The sequence below is a fragment of the Salmo salar genome, chromosome ssa10 (genome assembly GCF_905237065.1).
Source record: "Salmo salar chromosome ssa10, Ssal_v3.1, whole genome shotgun sequence".
In the NCBI taxonomy this organism is placed as follows: domain Eukaryota; kingdom Metazoa; phylum Chordata; class Actinopteri; order Salmoniformes; family Salmonidae; genus Salmo; species Salmo salar.
This window is the reverse complement of record NC_059451.1, coordinates 117,303,786-117,321,262: the sequence shown is the minus strand read 5'-3', so window position 1 is coordinate 117,321,262 and position 17,477 is coordinate 117,303,786. Positions and strand designations below refer to the sequence as shown.

At 47.8% G+C, this 17,477-nt stretch overlaps 1 protein-coding gene across 1 annotated transcript in view; it reads right to left on the bottom strand.

The window, feature by feature from the left end:
* LOC106561677 (calcium/calmodulin-dependent protein kinase type 1D) overlaps positions 1–17,477 on the bottom strand; it is a 95,976-nt gene that overhangs the window by 29,277 nt on the left and 49,222 nt on the right. The window contains exon 3 of the mRNA XM_045688486.1: positions 12,211–12,285. Coding sequence (XP_045544442.1) covers positions 12,211–12,285 — 75 coding nt within the window. The remainder of the gene's footprint in view (positions 1–12,210; positions 12,286–17,477) is intronic.

The following is a 17,477-nucleotide window of genomic DNA, read 5'->3' as shown; positions in this document are numbered from 1 at the left end:
AACCACAACCCTAGCCTCAACCACAGCCCTAGCCTCAACCACAGCCCTAACACACAACCCTAACCCTAGCCTCAACCACAACCCTAGCCTCAACCTCAACCCTAACCTTAGTCTCAACCTCAACCCTAGCCTCAAACTCAACTCTAGCCTCAACCACAACCCTAGCCTCAACCACAACCCTAGCCTCAACCACAACCCTTGCCCTAGCCTCAACCTCCACCCTAACCCTAGTCTCAACCGCAACCCTAGCCTCAAACTCAACCCTAGCCTCAAACTCAACCCTAGCCTCAACTCTAACCCTAGCCTCAACCCTAACCCTAGCCTTAATACTAACCTTAGCCTCAAACCTAACCCTAGTCTCAACCCTAACCATAACCCTAGCCTCAACCCTAACCCTAGTCTCAACCCTAACCCTAACCTCAAACTCAACGCTAACCCTAGCCACAACCCTAACCCTAGTCTCAACCCTAACCCTAACCCTAGCCTCAACCCTAACCTCAACCCTAATCCTAGCCTCAACCTCAACTCTAATCCTAGCCTCAACTCAACCCTAACTCTAGACTCAACCTCAACCCTAACCCTAGTCTCAACCTCAACCTCAACCTAACTCTAGCCTCAACCCTAACCCTAACCCTAACCCTAGTCTCAACCATAACCCTAGTCTCAACTCTAACCCTAGTCTCAACCCTAACCCTAGTCTCAACCCTAACCCTAGTCTCAACCTTAACCCTAACCCTAGTCTCAACCCTAACCCTAGTCTCAACCCTAACCCTAACCCTAGTCTCCTTCCTAACCCTAGTCTCAACCCTAACCCTAGTCTCAACCCTAACCCTAACCCTAGTCTCAACCACAACCCTAGCCTCAACCTCAACCCTAGTCTCAACCCTAACCCTAGCCTTAATCCTAACCTTAGCCTCAACTCTAACCCTAGTCTCAACCCTAACCCTAGTCTCAACCACAACCCTAGTCTCAACCCTAACCCTAGCCACAACCCTAACCCTAGTCTCAACCCTAACCCTAGTCTCAACCCTAACCCTAACCCTAGCCTCAACCCTAACCCTAACCTCAACCTCAACGCTAACCCTAGCCACAACCCTAACCCTAGTCTCAACCCTAACCCTAACCCTAGTCTCAACCCTAACCCTAGTCTCAACCCTAACCCTAACCCTAGTCTCAACCCTAACCCTAGTCTCAACCCTAACCCTAACCTCAACCACAACCCTAACCCTAGTCTCAACCCTAACCCTAACCCTAGTCTCAACCCCTAACCCTAGCCTCAACCCTAACCCTAGCCTCAACCCTAACCCTAACCCTAGTCTCAACCCTAACCTTAACCCTAGCCTCAACCACAACTCTAACCCTAGTCTCAACCCCTAACCCTAACCCTAGCCTCAACCACAACCCTAACCCTAGTCTCAACCCTAACCCTAGCCTCAACCACAACCCTAACCCTAGTCTCAGCCCTAGCCTCAACCACAGCCCTAACACACAACCCTAACCTCAACCTCAACCCTAACCCTGGCCTCAACCACAACCCTAACCTCAACCCTAAACCTAGCCTCAAACTCAACCCTAACCTTAGTCTCAACCTCAACCCTGGTCTCAACCACAACCCCTAGCCTCAAACTCAACTCTAGCCTCAACCACAACCCTAGCCTCAACCACAACCCCTAATCTCAACCCTAACCCTAACCCTAGTCTCAACCCTAACCCTAGCCTCAACCCTAACCCTAACCCTAGCCTCAACCACAACCCTAGCCTCAACCACAACCCTAACCTCAACCACAGCCCTAACCTCAACCCTAACCCTAACCCTAGTCTCAACCCTAACCCTAGCCTCAACCCTAACCCTAACCCTAGCCTCAACCACAACCCTAGCCTCAACCGCAACCCCTAACCTCAACCCTAACCCTAGTCTCAACCCTAACCCTAGCCTCAACCCTAACCCTAACCCTAGTCTCAACCACAACCCTAGCCTCAACCACAACCCTAAGCTCAACCACAGCCCTAACACACAACCCTAACCCTAACCTCAACCACAACCCTAGCCTCAACCACAACCCTAGCCTCAACCACAACCCTTGCCCTAACCCTAGCCTCAACCACAACCCTAGTCTCAACCACAACCCTAGCCTCAACCACAGCCCTAGCCTCAACCACAGCCCTAACACACAACCCTAACCCTAGCCTCAACCACAACCCTAGCCTCAACCTCAACCCTAACCTTAGTCTCAACCTCAACCCTAGCCTCAAACTCAACTCTAGCCTCAACCACAACCCTAGCCTCAACCACAACCCTAGCCTCAACCACAACCCTTGCCCTAGCCTCAACCTCCACCCTAACCCTAGTCTCAACCGCAACCCTAGCCTCAACCTCAACCCTAACCCTAACCTCAACCACAACCCTAGCCTCAACCACAACCCTAGCCTCAACCACAACCCTTGCCCTAACCCTAGCCTCAACCACAACCCTAGGCTCAACCCTAACCTTGGTCTCAACCTCAACCCTAGCCTCAAACTCAACTCTAGCCTCAACCACAACCCTAGCCTCAACCACAACCCTTGCCCTAGCCTCAACCTCCACCCTAACCCTAGTCTCAACCGCAACCCTAGCCTCAAACTCAACTCTAGCCTCAAACTCAACCCCTAGCCTCAAACTCAACCCTAGCCTCAACTCTAACCCTAGCCTCAACCCTAACCCTAGCCTTAATACTAACCTTAGCCTCAAACCTAACCCTAGTCCAACCCTAACCATAACCCTAGCCTCAACCCTAACCCTAGTCTCAACCCTAACCCTAACCCTAACCTCAACCTCAACGCTAACCCTAGCCACAACCCTAACCCTAGTCTCAACCCTAACCCTAGTCTCAACCCTAACCCTAACCCTAGCCTCAACCCTAACCCTATCCTCAACCCTAATCCTAGCCTCAACCTCAACTCTAATCCTAGCCTCAACTCAACCCCTAACTCTAGACTCAACCTCAACCCTAACCCTAGTCTCAACCTCAACCTCAACCTAACTCTAGCCTCAACCACAACCCTAACCCTAGCCTCAACCTCAACTCTAACCCTAGCCTCAACCACAACCCTAACCCTCAACCTCAAACCTAACCCTTACCTCAACCCTAACCCTAGCCTCAACCTCAACCTAACTCTAGCCTCAACCACAACCCTAACCTCAATCTCAACCTAACTCTAGCCTCAACCACGACCCTAACCCTAGCCTCAACCCTAACCCTAGCCTCAACCTCAACCCTAACCCTAGCCTCAACCCTAACCCTAGTCTCAACCCTAACCCTAGCCTCAACCCTAACCCTAACCCTAGTCTCAACCACAACCCTAGCCTCAACCACAACCCTAACCTCAACCACAGCCCTAACCTCAACCCTAACCCTAACCCTAGTCTCAACCCTAACCCTAGCCTCAACCCTAACCCTAACCCTAGTCTCAACCACAACCCTAGCCTCAACCACAACCCTAGCCTCAACCGCAACCCTAACCTCAACCCTAACCCTAGTCTCAACCCTAACCCTAGCCTCAACCCTAACCCTAACCCTAGTCTCAACCACAACCCTAGCCTCAACCACAACCCTAACCTCAACCACAGCCCTAACACACAACCCTAACCCTAACCTCAACCACAACCCTAGCCTCAACCACAACCCTAGCCTCAACCACAACCCTTGCCCTAACCCTAGCCTCAACCACAACCCTAGTCTCAACCCTAACCCTAACCCTAGTCTCAACCCTAACCCTAGTCTCAACCCTAACCCTAACCTCAACCACAACCCTAACCCTAGTCTCAACCCTAACCCTAACCCTAGTCTCAACCCTAACCCTAGCCTCAACCCTAACCCTAGCCTCAACCCTAACCCTAACCCTAGTCTCAACCCTAACCTTAACCCTAGCCTCAACCACAACTCTAACCCTAGTCTCAACCCTAACCCTAACCCTAGCCTCAACCACAACCCTAACACTAGTCTCAACCCTAACCCTAGCCTCAACCACAACCCTAACCCTAGTCTCAACCCTAGCCTCAACCACAGCCCTAACACACAACCCTAACCTCAACCTCAACCCTAACCCTAGCCTCAACCACAACCCTAACCTCAACCCTAAACCTAGCCTCAAACTCAACCCTAACCTTAGTCTCAACCTCAACCCTAGTCTCAACCACAACCCTAGCCTCAAACTCAACTCTAGCCTCAACCACAACCCTAGCCTCAACCACAACCCTAATCTCAACCCTAACCCTAACCCTAGTCTCAACCCTAACCCTAGCCTCAACCCTAACCCTAACCCTAGCCTCAACCACAACCCTAGCCTCAACCACAACCCTAACCTCAACCACAGCCCTAACCTCAACCCTAACCCTAACCCTAGTCTCAACCCTAACCCTAGCCTCAACCCTAACCCTAACCCTAGCCTCAACCACAACCCTAGCCTCAACCGCAACCCTAACCTCAACCCTAACCCTAGTCTCAACCCTAACCCTAGCCTCAACCCTAACCCTAACCCTAGTCTCAACCACAACCCTAGCCTCAACCACAACCCTAAGCTCAACCACAGCCCTAACACACAACCCTAACCCTAACCTCAACCACAACCCTAGCCTCAACCACAACCCTAGCCTCAACCACAACCCTTGCCCTAACCCTAGCCTCAACCACAACCCTAGTCTCAACCACAACCCTAGCCTCAACCACAGCCCTAGCCTCAACCACAGCCCTAACACACAACCCTAACCCTAGCCTCAACCACAACCCTAGCCTCAACCTCAACCCTAACCTTAGTCTCAACCTCAACCCTAGCCTCAAACTCAACTCTAGCCTCAACCACAACCCTAGCCTCAACCACAACCCTAGCCTCAACCACAACCCTTGCCCTAGCCTCAACCTCCACCCTAACCCTAGTCTCAACCGCAACCCTAGCCTCAACCTCAACCCTAACCCTAACCTCAACCACAACCCTAGCCTCAACCACAACCCTAGCCTCAACCACAACCCTTGCCCTAACCCTAGCCTCAACCACAACCCTAGGCTCAACCCTAACCTTAGTCTCAACCTCAACCCTAGCCTCAAACTCAACTCTAGCCTCAACCACAACCCTAGCCTCAACCACAACCCTTGCCCTAGCCTCAACCTCCCACTAACCCTAGTCTCAACCGCAACCCTAGCCTCAAACTCAACTCTAGACTCAAACTCAACCCTAGCCTCAAACTCAACCCTAGCCTCAACTCTAACCCTAGCCTCAACCCTAACCCTAGCCTTAATACTAACCTTAGCCTCAAACCTAACCCTAGTCCAACCCTAACCATAACCCTAGCCTCAACCCTAACCCTAGTCTCAACCCTAACCCTAACCCTAACCTCAACCTCAACGCTAACCCTAGCCACAACCCTAACCCTAGTCTCAACCCTAACCCTAGTCTCAACCCTAACCCTAACCCTAGCCTCAACCCTAACCCTATCCTCAACCCTAATCCTAGCCTCAACCTCAACTCTAATCCTAGCCTCAACTCAACCCTAACTCTAGACTCAACCTCAACCCTAACCCTAGTCTCAACCTCAACCTCAACCTAACTCTAGCCTCAACCACAACCCTAACCCTAGCCTCAACCTCAACTCTAACCCTAGCCTCAACCACAACCCTAACCCTCAACCTCAAACCTAACCCTTACCTCAACCCTAACCCTAGCCTCAACCTCAACCTAACTCTAGCCTCAACCACAACCCTAACCTCAATCTCAACCTAACTCTAGCCTCAACCACGACCCTAACCCTAGCCTCAACCCTAACCCTAGCCTCAACCTCAACCCTAACCCTAGCCTCAACCCTAACCCTAGTCTCAACCCTAACCCTAGCCTCAACCCTAACCCTAACCCTAGTCTCAACCACAACCCTAGCCTCAACCACAACCCTAACCTCAACCACAGCCCTAACCTCAACCCTAACCCTAGTCTCAACCCTAACCCTAGCCTCAACCCTAACCCTAACCCTAGTCTCAACCACAACCCTAGCCTCAACCACAACCCTAGCCTCAACCGCAACCCTAACCTCAACCCTAACCCTAGTCTCAACCCTAACCCTAGCCTCAACCCTAACCCTAACCCTAGTCTCAACCACAACCCTAGCCTCAACCACAACCCTAACCTCAACCACAGCCCTAACACACAACCCTAACCCTAACCTCAACCACAACCCTAGCCTCAACCACAACCCTAGCCTCAACCACAACCCTTGCCCTAACCCTAGCCTCAACCACAACCCCTAGCCTCAACCACAACCCTAGCCTCAACCACAGCCCTAGCCTCAACCACAGCCCTAACACACAACCCTAACCCTAGCCTCAACCACAACCCTAGCCTCAACCTCAACCCTAACCTTAGTCTCAATCTCAACCCTAGCCTCAAACTCAACTCTAGCCTCAACCACAACCCTAGCCTCAACCACAACCCTAGCCTCAACCACAACCCTTGCCCTAGCCTCAACCTCCACCCTAACCCTAGTCTCAACCGCAACCCTAGCCTCAACCTCAACCCTAACCCTAACCTCAACCACAACCCTAGCCTCAACCACAACCCTAGCCTCAACCACAACCCTTGCCCTAACCCTAGCCTCAACCACAACCCTAGTCTCAACCACAACCCTAGCCTCAACCACAGCCCTAGCCTCAACCACAGCCCTAACACACAACCCTAACCCTAGCCTCAACCACAACCCTAGCCTCAACCTCAACCCTAACCTTAGTCTCAACCTCAACCCTAGCCTCAAACTCAACTCTAGCCTCAACCACAACCCTAGCCTCAACCACAACCCTAGCCTCAACCACAACCCTTGCCCTAGCCTCAACCTCCACCCTAACCCTAGTCTCAACCGCAACCCTAGCCTCAAACTCAACTCTAGCCTCAAACTCAACCCTAGCCTCAAACTCAACCCTAGCCTCAACTCTAACCCTAGCCTCAACCCTAACCCTAGCCTTAATACTAACCTTAGCCTCAAACCTAACCCTAGTCTCAACCCTAACCATAACCCTAGCCTCAACCCTAACCCTAGTCTCAACCCTAACCCTAACCCTAACCTCAAACTCAACGCTAACCCTAGCCACAACCCTAACCCTAGTCTCAACCCTAACCCTAACCCTAGCCTCAACCCTAACCTCAACCCTAATCCTAGCCTCAACCTCAACTCTAATCCTAGCCTCAACTCAACCCTAACTCTAGACTCAACCTCAACCCTAACCCTAGTCTCAACCTCAACCTAACTCTAGCCTCAACCCTAACCCTAACCCTAACCCTAGTCTCAACCATAACCCTAGTCTCAACTCTAACCCTAGTCTCAACCCTAACCCTAACCCTAGTCTCAACCCTAACCCTAGTCTCAACCTTAACCCTAACCCTAGTCTCAACCCTAACCCTAGTCTCAACCCTAACCCTAACCCTAGTCTCCTTCCTAACCCTAGTCTCAACCCTAACCCTAGTCTCAACCCTAACCCTAACCCTAGTCTCAACCACAACCCTAGCCTCAACCTCAACCCTAGTCTCAACCCTAACCCTAGCCTTAATCCTAACCTTAGCCTCAACTCTAACCCTAGTCTCAACCCTAACCCTAGTCTCAACCACAACCCTAGTCTCAACCCTAACCCTAGCCACAACCCTAACCCTAGTCTCAACCCTAACCCTAGTCTCAACCCTAACCCTAACCCTAGCCTCAACCCTAACCCTAACCCTAACCTCAACCTCAACGCTAACCCTAGCCACAACCCTAACCCTAGTCTCAACCCTAACCCTAACCCTAGTCTCAACCCTAACCCTAGTCTCAACCCTAACCCTAGTCTCAACCCTAACCCTAACCTCAACCACAACCCTAACCCTAGTCTCAACCCTAACCCTAACCCTAGTCTCAACCCTAACCCTAGCCTCAACCCTAACCCTAGCCTCAACCCTAACCCTAACCCTAGTCTCAACCCTAACCTTAACCCTAGCCTCAACCACAACTCTAACCCTAGTCTCAACCCTAACCCTAACCCTAGCCTCAACCACAACCCTAACCCCAGTCTCAACCCTAACCCTAGCCTCAACCACAACCCTAACCCTAGTCTCAACCCTAGCCTCAACCACAACCCTAGTCTCAACCACAACCCTAGCCTCAACCACAGCCCTAGCCTCAACCACAGCCCTAACACACAACCCTAAAACTAGGCTCAACCACAACCCTAGCCTCAACCTCAACCCTAACCTTAGTCTCAACCTCAACCCTAGCCTCAAACTCAACTCTAGCCTCAACCACAACCCTAGCCTCAACCACAACCCTAGCCTCAACCACAACCCTTGCCCTAGCCTCAACCTCCACCCTAACCCTAGTCTCAACCGCAACCCTAGCCTCAACCTCAACCCTAACCCTAACCTCAACCACAACCCTAGCCTCAACCACAACCCTTGCCCTAACCCTAGCCTCAACCACAACCCTAGGCTCAACCCTAACCTTAGTCTCAACCTCAACCCTAGCCTCAAACTCAACTCTAGCCTCAACCACAACCCTAGCCTCAACCACAACCCTTGCCCTAGCCTCAACCTCCACCCTAACCCTAGTCTCAACCGCAACCCTAGCCTCAAACTCAACTCTAGCCTCAAACTCAACCCTAGCCTCAAACTCAACCCTAGCCTCAACTCTAACCCTAGCCTCAACCCTAACCCTAGCCTTAATACTAACCTTAGCCTCAAACCTAACCCTAGTCCAACCCTAACCATAACCCTAGCCTCAACCCTAACCCTAGTCTCAACCCTAACCCTAACCCTAACCTCAACCTCAACGCTAACCCTAGCCACAACCCTAACCCTAGTCTCAACCCTAACCCTAGTCTCAACCCTAACCCTAACCCTAGCCTCAACCCTAACCCTATCCTCAACCCTAATCCTAGCCTCAACCTCAACTCTAATCCTAGCCTCAACTCAACCCTAACTCTAGACTCAACCTCAACCCTAACCCTAGTCTCAACCTCAACCTCAACCTAACTCTAGCCTCAACCACAACCCTAACCCTAGCCTCAACCTCAACTCTAACCCTAGCCTCAACCACAACCCTAACCCTCAACCTCAAACCTAACCCTTACCTCAACCCTAACCCTAGCCTCAACCTCAACCTAACTCTAGCCTCAACCACAACCCTAACCTCAATCTCAACCTAACTCTAGCCTCAACCACGACCCTAACCCTAGCCTCAACCCTAACCCTAGCCTCAACCTCAACCCTAACCCTAGCCTCAACCCTAACCCTAGTCTCAACCCTAACCCTAGCCTCAACCTCAACCCTAACCCTAGCCTCAACCCTAACCCTAGCCTCAACCCTAACCCTAGCCTCAAACTCAACCCTAGCCTCAAACTCAACCACAACCCTAGCCTCAACCACAACCCTTGCCCTAGCCTCAACCTCCACCCTAACCCTAGTCTCAACCGCAACCCTAGCCTCAAACTCAACTCTAGCCTCAAACTCAACCCTAGCCTCAAACTCAACCCTAGCCTCAACTCTAACCCTAGCCTCAACCCTAACCCTAGCCTTAATACTAACCTTAGCCTCAAACCTAACCCTAGTCCAACCCTAACCATAACCCTAGCCTCAACCCTAACCCTAGTCTCAACCCTAACCCTAACCCTAACCTCAACCTCAACGCTAACCCTAGCCACAACCCTAACCCTAGTCTCAACCCTAACCCTAGTCTCAACCCTAACCCTAACCCTAGCCTCAACCCTAACCCTATCCTCAACCCTAATCCTAGCCTCAACCTCAACTCTAATCCTAGCCTCAACTCAACCCTAACTCTAGACTCAACCTCAACCCTAACCCTAGTCTCACCCTCAACCTCAACCTAACTCTAGCCTCAACCACAACCCTAACCCTAGCCTCAACCTCAACTCTAACCCTAGCCTCAACCACAACCCTAACCCTCAACCTCAAACCTAACCCTTACCTCAACCCTAACGCCAGCCTCAACCTCAACCTAACTCTAGCCTCAACCACAACCCTAACCTCAATCTCAACCTAACTCTAGCCTCAACCACGACCCTAACCCTAGCCTCAACCCTAACCCTAGCCTCAACCTCAACCCTAACCCTAGCCTCAACCCTAACCCTAGTCTCAACCCTAACCCTAGCCTCAACCTCAACCCTAACCCTAGCCTCAACCCTAACCCTAGCCTCAACCCTAACCCTAGCCTCAAACTCAACCCTAGCCTCAAACTCAACCCTAACCCTAGCCTCAACCTCAACCCTAACCCAAGCCTCAACCCTAGCCTCAAGCCTAACCCTAGCCTCATGTCCACATCCCAGTTCAAACCTAACTCTTCTTTATGATGCAGTCCAACCAGGGGAGAACAACTTGCGTAGCCTCAGGAGACTTACAGAGGCCAAAACGAGCTCTGTACGGTGATGATGTGCGCCTCTCAAATGTTTTAACAATGCGGAAGGCTCTGCATAGCTCTATAAAGATCCGCATTGATACGATTGGTTGACGGTAGGTGGAGGCGGTACATCCTGTATAAACACAAACTCACTTCCTTGACAACTTCCTTGACAACAAACAAGGATAACTTTGACGAGAGGCTATCAGAACAAGTTCACAAATAAAATACATCTTTATGATACCTGATTTAGGGATTTCAAAGACACTACTAAAATGAGTTTGAAAAAGAGATTAGGGATCTAATGGGGATAGATACGGTAAAGAATTCAGACCATGGGGGATTGAAGGAAGTTGGACTGGCCGACATTCAACAAATCTGATTGAACAAAATGGATATTGGTCAAATCAGTCATGATGCATTGGTAACGGGTCCACAATGTGGTTACTCAAATCTGATGTGGATATATTTGGCTGTTTTCACCTCATAACATTTAGAAGTTGTCCCTTTTCAGGTTTAGAAGAAGTGACTGCTAAATGCTAACTGGTAGCGTAGCTAGCATACAGAAATCAGTGGTTGTAGTCAAAAGTCGTTTTTAAAATTGTAATGCAGTTGATTGATGACGATGACATCAACATGTATGGGGGTTGACATCTATACAAGCATTATACTCTGATTTTTACCTCAACATAGTGTGGAATACACATGTAAACAACAGTCTAAATGTAGGATCATTTGGCTGGGGGGGCAATGAGGAGATTCGGGATGGAGATGCAGGTTGGGAAATACGGTGCAGCCTTCTTACTTCGTGCCATCTTGGCTGAGCTACTATGTCAAGCACCAGGAAACCGACTCCAACATCTTAGAAGAGGTGAGGTGTTTTAGTTTAGCCAGTTGGTCGTAATTAGCTGGATAGCTATAGAGATTAGCCCTGAATTCCTACGTGTTGTTCGGTGCGGACCAGTTTATTGGATGTGAATGACAGCTCCCCGATGAGCAAAAAGTATGAATGTTCTGACTTCTGCGGAGGCCACATCGTCGCTGTAAATGCTGAACGGCCACTGTAGATGTCGGATATGACCATAAATCAACTTTTCCTCAATGAGAGGGGGCAACACTGAGCTAGCCTGCAATGTCACTTCCTGGAGTGTTATGTCTCCATGAGACGCCATCTTAACCAACTTTATTTGGCTTCAATGCACTATTGAATTTTCACATAGGAATGAATCGTGTCACGTGATCGATGGCTTTGTCACTCCATATATACAGTCATTGAGTCAAACAGGTCACTCTGAGGGGAGAGAGGACTGAATTAACCTTCACTTAGGTCTGGTTTCCCAAACACTTATGTCTAGTCCTGGATTAATAGGCTATTTCAATTGACATTCTCCATTGAGCATGCTTTTCAGTCAAGGACTAGGCTAAATCTATGTCTGGGAAACCGGCCCTAGAGTCCTTCTTCATTCATCTTTCGCTGTGTTTGCTACAGTGTTACAGCAACAATGACATATAAAGGAAGCATAGAAGCAACTCTACGGGTTGCTTGTGAGGAGTCAAGGCCAAACGCTTACAGCAGCAAAACATGATACATTATCCAAGTCACTGAATTACTCCAGTGCACACACTGATACAGAGTACCGATACATCTTATTTACCACAGCAGACAGACAGACGGACGGACGGACGGACGGACGGACGGACGGACAGACAGACAGACGGACAGACAGACAGACAGACAGACAGACAGACAGACAGACAGACAGACAGACAGACAGACAGACAGACAGACAGACAGACAGACAGACAGTACTACTCACAACTGCATGATGAGGTATAGGTGGTTGGGGCTCTCGTAGATGTCCTCCAAAGCCACAATGTTCTCATGTTTTATCCTGAAGAGATAAAAACAGTGGATTTAATTCACTCACTATTAACCTCATCATTTTAATGCCCAGCACAATAAAGCACAATTTCTTCACAGAATGGATTTGTTCATTACAGTGAATTAAGTGTGTGTGTGTGTGTGTGTGTGCGTGCGTGCGTGCGTGCGTGTGTGTGTGTGTGCGTGTGTGTGTGTGTGTTACAAAGTGATTGTGAGTAGATGTGTGTGAAGACAAGGCAGACAGTGAACCTGTTGAACCCTCTACTTCAACGTTTCTCCAGCCTTGAGGAGAGACAGAGGTTGAGGGTCAAATGGCCCCTATTCCTTTTTTGTGTGTCATATTTTAGTAAAACATAAATAGGCAAAAACAACAGACAACTTAACATTTACATACATTTCAACAAACATGAATGACATCACACTTCCTCTGACCCACGTTCCCACTGTATCCACACCCAATGTTGTGTGGTAATGTTGGTTTTTCATTAATTCATTAAGACTGTTATATTATCAAATAAATTCTCTGTGTGATTATCATTATGTGATTAAACTAATCATGTAAACATTAATTAACTAGGAAGTCGAGGCACCACGGGGAAACGTTGTTTAATAAAGAGTTGCTATTTCCCGAATGTAACTCTCTTCAGATATTTTCAAAACTTATCGATTTCAGTCACTTATTAATGTATTATTACCTCATCAGTCATATTCTGAATGTCGCAAACCCTTGGATATCTGCACGAACCCTAGCATAAATGATGAATCAGCGATATACAAATTGGCTTAATTATTTATTGACTAACTAACTAAATAATCACACAGAATTACATAAACACACACACGATAGGTTATACATTGGTTACTAACATGATACAAAGAAAAGTCCCTTGTGGACGAAACCGATATGACAGCTTGGTAGACAAAGGAAAGGTGTGGGGACAGCTCAAGAGCGGGAAACTCAGAGTGGACCCTCATACATACAGTTGATTATTACACTCATGGAAATGCTAATACTTTGAACATGAACAGCCAGTCATTCGAAAAGAAATAGCAATTTACATATTTACGACTGTATGCCTTTGTTGTCTCTCTGTGTGAACGCCGGTCCGTCTGCTGGTGAGAGTCGACAGAAAGTCTCTGGTTGCGTTCCCCAGAAGTCACAAGGTCTTTCGTGGTTGTTTAACTTGTTCAGCGTGCTCTGGATAGTGTCTTTTATAATGGATACGTCAGACGTACCAATGGTCGTTTGACAAGGAAATGTTCTCCAGAATGGATCTTTCAGAGTACCATTCGGTCGTTCAATTGGTTGTGTTTACCAGACTAAAGTACTTAAACAGCTGCAGACTGAATAAATTGTTCTTTAGTTTGGAGATTTCTTAACCATTTCAGTGTGGGGATGATCCCCACGTTCTCTGGTTGTGTCCTTCGGTAGAGTTGTAGTTTTAAACTATTTTGCAACATCCGGCTCATGCCTTCGTCTGCTTGGTCTATAGAGTGGTAGATGTCTCAACCATTTGTAACGTATTCAGCTGGCGCTGCACGTAACTGTTCTTTATTGAAATTGCCAACCATTTCAACATGTAGCTACCGTTCCATGCTTTCTCGGTCTCAATGGTCGATTATTTATGTCACAGCTAGAACCACTTCACACACCGGCAGCAACCCGGCATGTTTTGGTCTAAATGTATAATTCGTGGTGAGTGGGTTTTATACTGGAGTAAAGAAGGGGTGGTCCATGACACCGATGTAATGTCTGTGTTCACGTGGGCGTGGCCATTGACTTGGTTAAAACTTCATATGAAAAACAATCATCTCATTTAGAAAGCTAACCTGTTAGGGCTAGGGGGCAGTATTGACACGGCTGGATAAAAAACGTACCCGATTTAATCTGGTTACTACTCCTGCCCAGTAACTAGAATATGCATATAATTATTGGCTTTGGATAGAAAACACTCCAAAGTTTCTAAAACTGTTTGAATGGTGTCTGTGAGTATAACAGAACTCAAATGGCAGGTCAAAACCTGAGAGATTCCTTTACAGGAAGTGGCCTGTCTGACCATTTATTGTCTTTCTTTGACATCTCATTCAATTACAAAGGATCTCTGCGGTAACGTGACACTTCCCACGGCTCCAATAGGCTCTCAGAGCCCGGGAAAAACCTGAATGTCGTCATTCCAGCCCCAGGCTGAAACACACCTTTCTCAAGTGGCCGATCAAGGGACTGTGGGCTTAGGCGCGTGCACTGGCTGCCCCCGTCTTTGTGTTTTTCCCTCTGTTTCCCGAAAAGGAGATTCCCGGTCGGAATATTATCGCTTTTTTTACGAGATAAATTGCATAAAAATTGATTTTAAACAGCGGTTGACATGCTTCGAAGTACGGTAATGGAATATTTAGAAATGTTTTGTCACGAATTGCGCCATGCGCGCGACCCTGATTTACCATTTCGGATAGTTTCTGGAACGCGCGAACAAAACGCCGCTATTCGGATATAACGATGGATTATTTTGGACCAAACCAACATTTGTTATTGAAGTAGCAGTCCTGGGAGTGCATTCTGACGAAGACAACAAAAGGTAATCAAACTTTTGGAATAGTAAATCTGATTTTGGTGAAGGCTAAACTTGCCGGGTGTCTAAATAGCTAGCCCGTGATGGCTGGGCTATATACTTAGAATATTGCAAAATGTGCTTTCACCAAAAAGCTATTTTAAAATCGGACATATCGAGTGCATAGAGGAGTTCTGTATCTATAATTCTTTAAATAATTGTTATGCTTTTTGTGAACGTTTATCGTGAGTAATTTAGTAAATTGTTAGTAAATTCCCCGGAAGTTTGTGGGGGGTATGCTAGTTCTGAACGTCACATGCTAATGTAAAAAGCTGTTTTTTGATATAAATATGAACTTGATTGAACAAAACATGCATGTATTCTATAACATAATGTCCTAGGTGTGTCATCTGATGAAGATCATCAAAGGTTAGTGCTGCATTTAGCTGTCTTCTGGGTTTTTGTGACATTATATGCTAGCTTGAAAAATGGGTGTCTGATTATTTCTGGCTGGGTACTCTGCTGACATAATCTAATGTTTTGCTTTCGTTGTAAAGCCTTTTTGAAATCGGACAGTGTGGTTAGATTAACGAGAAATTGAAGTAATAGGATTTTTAAGGTATTTGAAAATCGCGCCACTGGATTACACTGGCTGTTGCGTAGGTGGGACGAATTTGTCCCGCCTAGCCCAGAGAGGCTAACATCACATTACATCTTCTCACTAATAGTTTCATATTTAATCATATACGTTCCACAACATTTGGATGTGACCCTGACAACTGGGAGATATATACATTAAGAGATACAGTTATGTTGTCCTACCGTCTTTAGTTACATCACAAATGATTAACAAATTCCACAGGATTGTTCTTTGATTTCCAACCGACCACCCAACTGTCCGGATTTACAGAAATACTGTTTCATTATTCAACCTTTTGATGTGTTAAAGTAGTGGCCAAGTCTCTCTCTGTGTCCTACAGTCACACATCCCAATACTACAGACCCAGAAGCAGAGTATTTATGACCGTCATGACACTGTGGAGAGAGATGTGCCCCCCCACCCCGAAGGGCACGTCATGACAGTTGTTGCTAAGGCTTGTAGGACTCTGGCCCATATGACTTCAGATTGTGTTAAGTTGTTTGTCTGTCTTTTTTTAATATGTAAATAATAAAGCTTTTGATTCTTCCATTCTCTTAACGTTGGAGTATTATTTGACTTCCAGTATTTAAGTAATAACTTCTTCAATATAAGAGACGAAAAATAATATTGTCCAACCCATTGGGTATCTCACTGCACCCTCATATGCCATGTCTTGAAATATGCAGACAGATGGATTAAAAGTAAACTTACATTGTAAAACTTCTGACAGCCAACTTTCTAACTATTCCCATAACTTTTGGACTTTATAGCACTCCCAGAAGGAATGAATTACTGAGTCATTGTTAGTTGGCACCCTTTTCCCTATGGGCCATAGGCAGCCAAAGAAACCCACTCAACGTTCATACTAATCATCAGCGAGTGACTCATGCAGTGTAATGGTAGCCCTGTCATGGTTAACCAGCACAACAAGCACCAGGGTCCTGTTCAGTAGGCACGAAACAGAAGAAAACGGTCCATGGAATGGAATGAAACAGGAAGGTACTATTTGAACTTGTCCAATAAGAAACAATGGATTTCAGTGGGCTTTCCGTTGCAAATCATTTTGCTACAGTATGCTTTCATGAACATGACCCTGAAGCAGACGCTTGAAACAAAGAGTGAGGTGGGAGAGAGCTGGTGTCCAAGCAACAGGGTGTGGGTGAACACTAAAACGCCATGGAAACGAGGACGTAACTAATGACGAGCCTTGTTTAGAGAGACAGGTGGGGGAAGGAGGGGGAGGAGGAGGAGGGGTGTGTGTGTGTGTGTGTGTGTGTGTGTGTGTGTGTGTGTGTGTGTGTGTGTGTGTGTGTGTGTGTGTGTGTGTGTGTGTGTGTGTGTGAAACCTGCACACAACGTTGCTGCTTCAGGGTGGTGGGATAAAGCAGTGAGAAAAACAAAACGGACGAGAGAGACGGAGAGAAAGAGAGACAGAGAGAAAGAGAGACGGAGAAAGAGACGGAGAGAAAGAGAGAGATGGAGAGACGGAGAGAAAGAGAGACGGAGAAAGAGAGACAGAGAAAGAGACGGAGAGAAAGAGAGAGAGAAAGAGAGACAGAGAAAGAGAGAGACGGAGAGAGAGAGAGATGGAGAGACGGAGAGAAAGAGAGACAGAGAGAAAGAGAGACGGAGAAAGAGAGACAGAGAAAGAGACGGAGAGAAAGAGAGAGAGAAAGAGAGACAGAGAAAGAGAGAGACGGAGAGAGAGAGAGATGGAGAGACGGAGAGAAAGAGAGATGTAGAGAGAGACGGCGAGAGAGAGACGGAGAGAAAGAGAGATGGAAGAGAGAGAAACAGAGCGAGAGAAGAGAGAGACGGAGAGAAAGAGAGAGAGAGAGAGAGATGGAGAGAAAGAGACGAGAGAAAGAGAGACAGAAAGAGAGGCAGAGAAAGAGAGAGATGGCGAGACGGAGAGAGAGAGAGATGGAGAGAGAGAGAGATGGAGAGAGAGAGACGGAGACGGAAGAGAAAGAGAGACAGAAAGAGAGGCAGAGAAAGAGAGACGGAGAAAGAGAG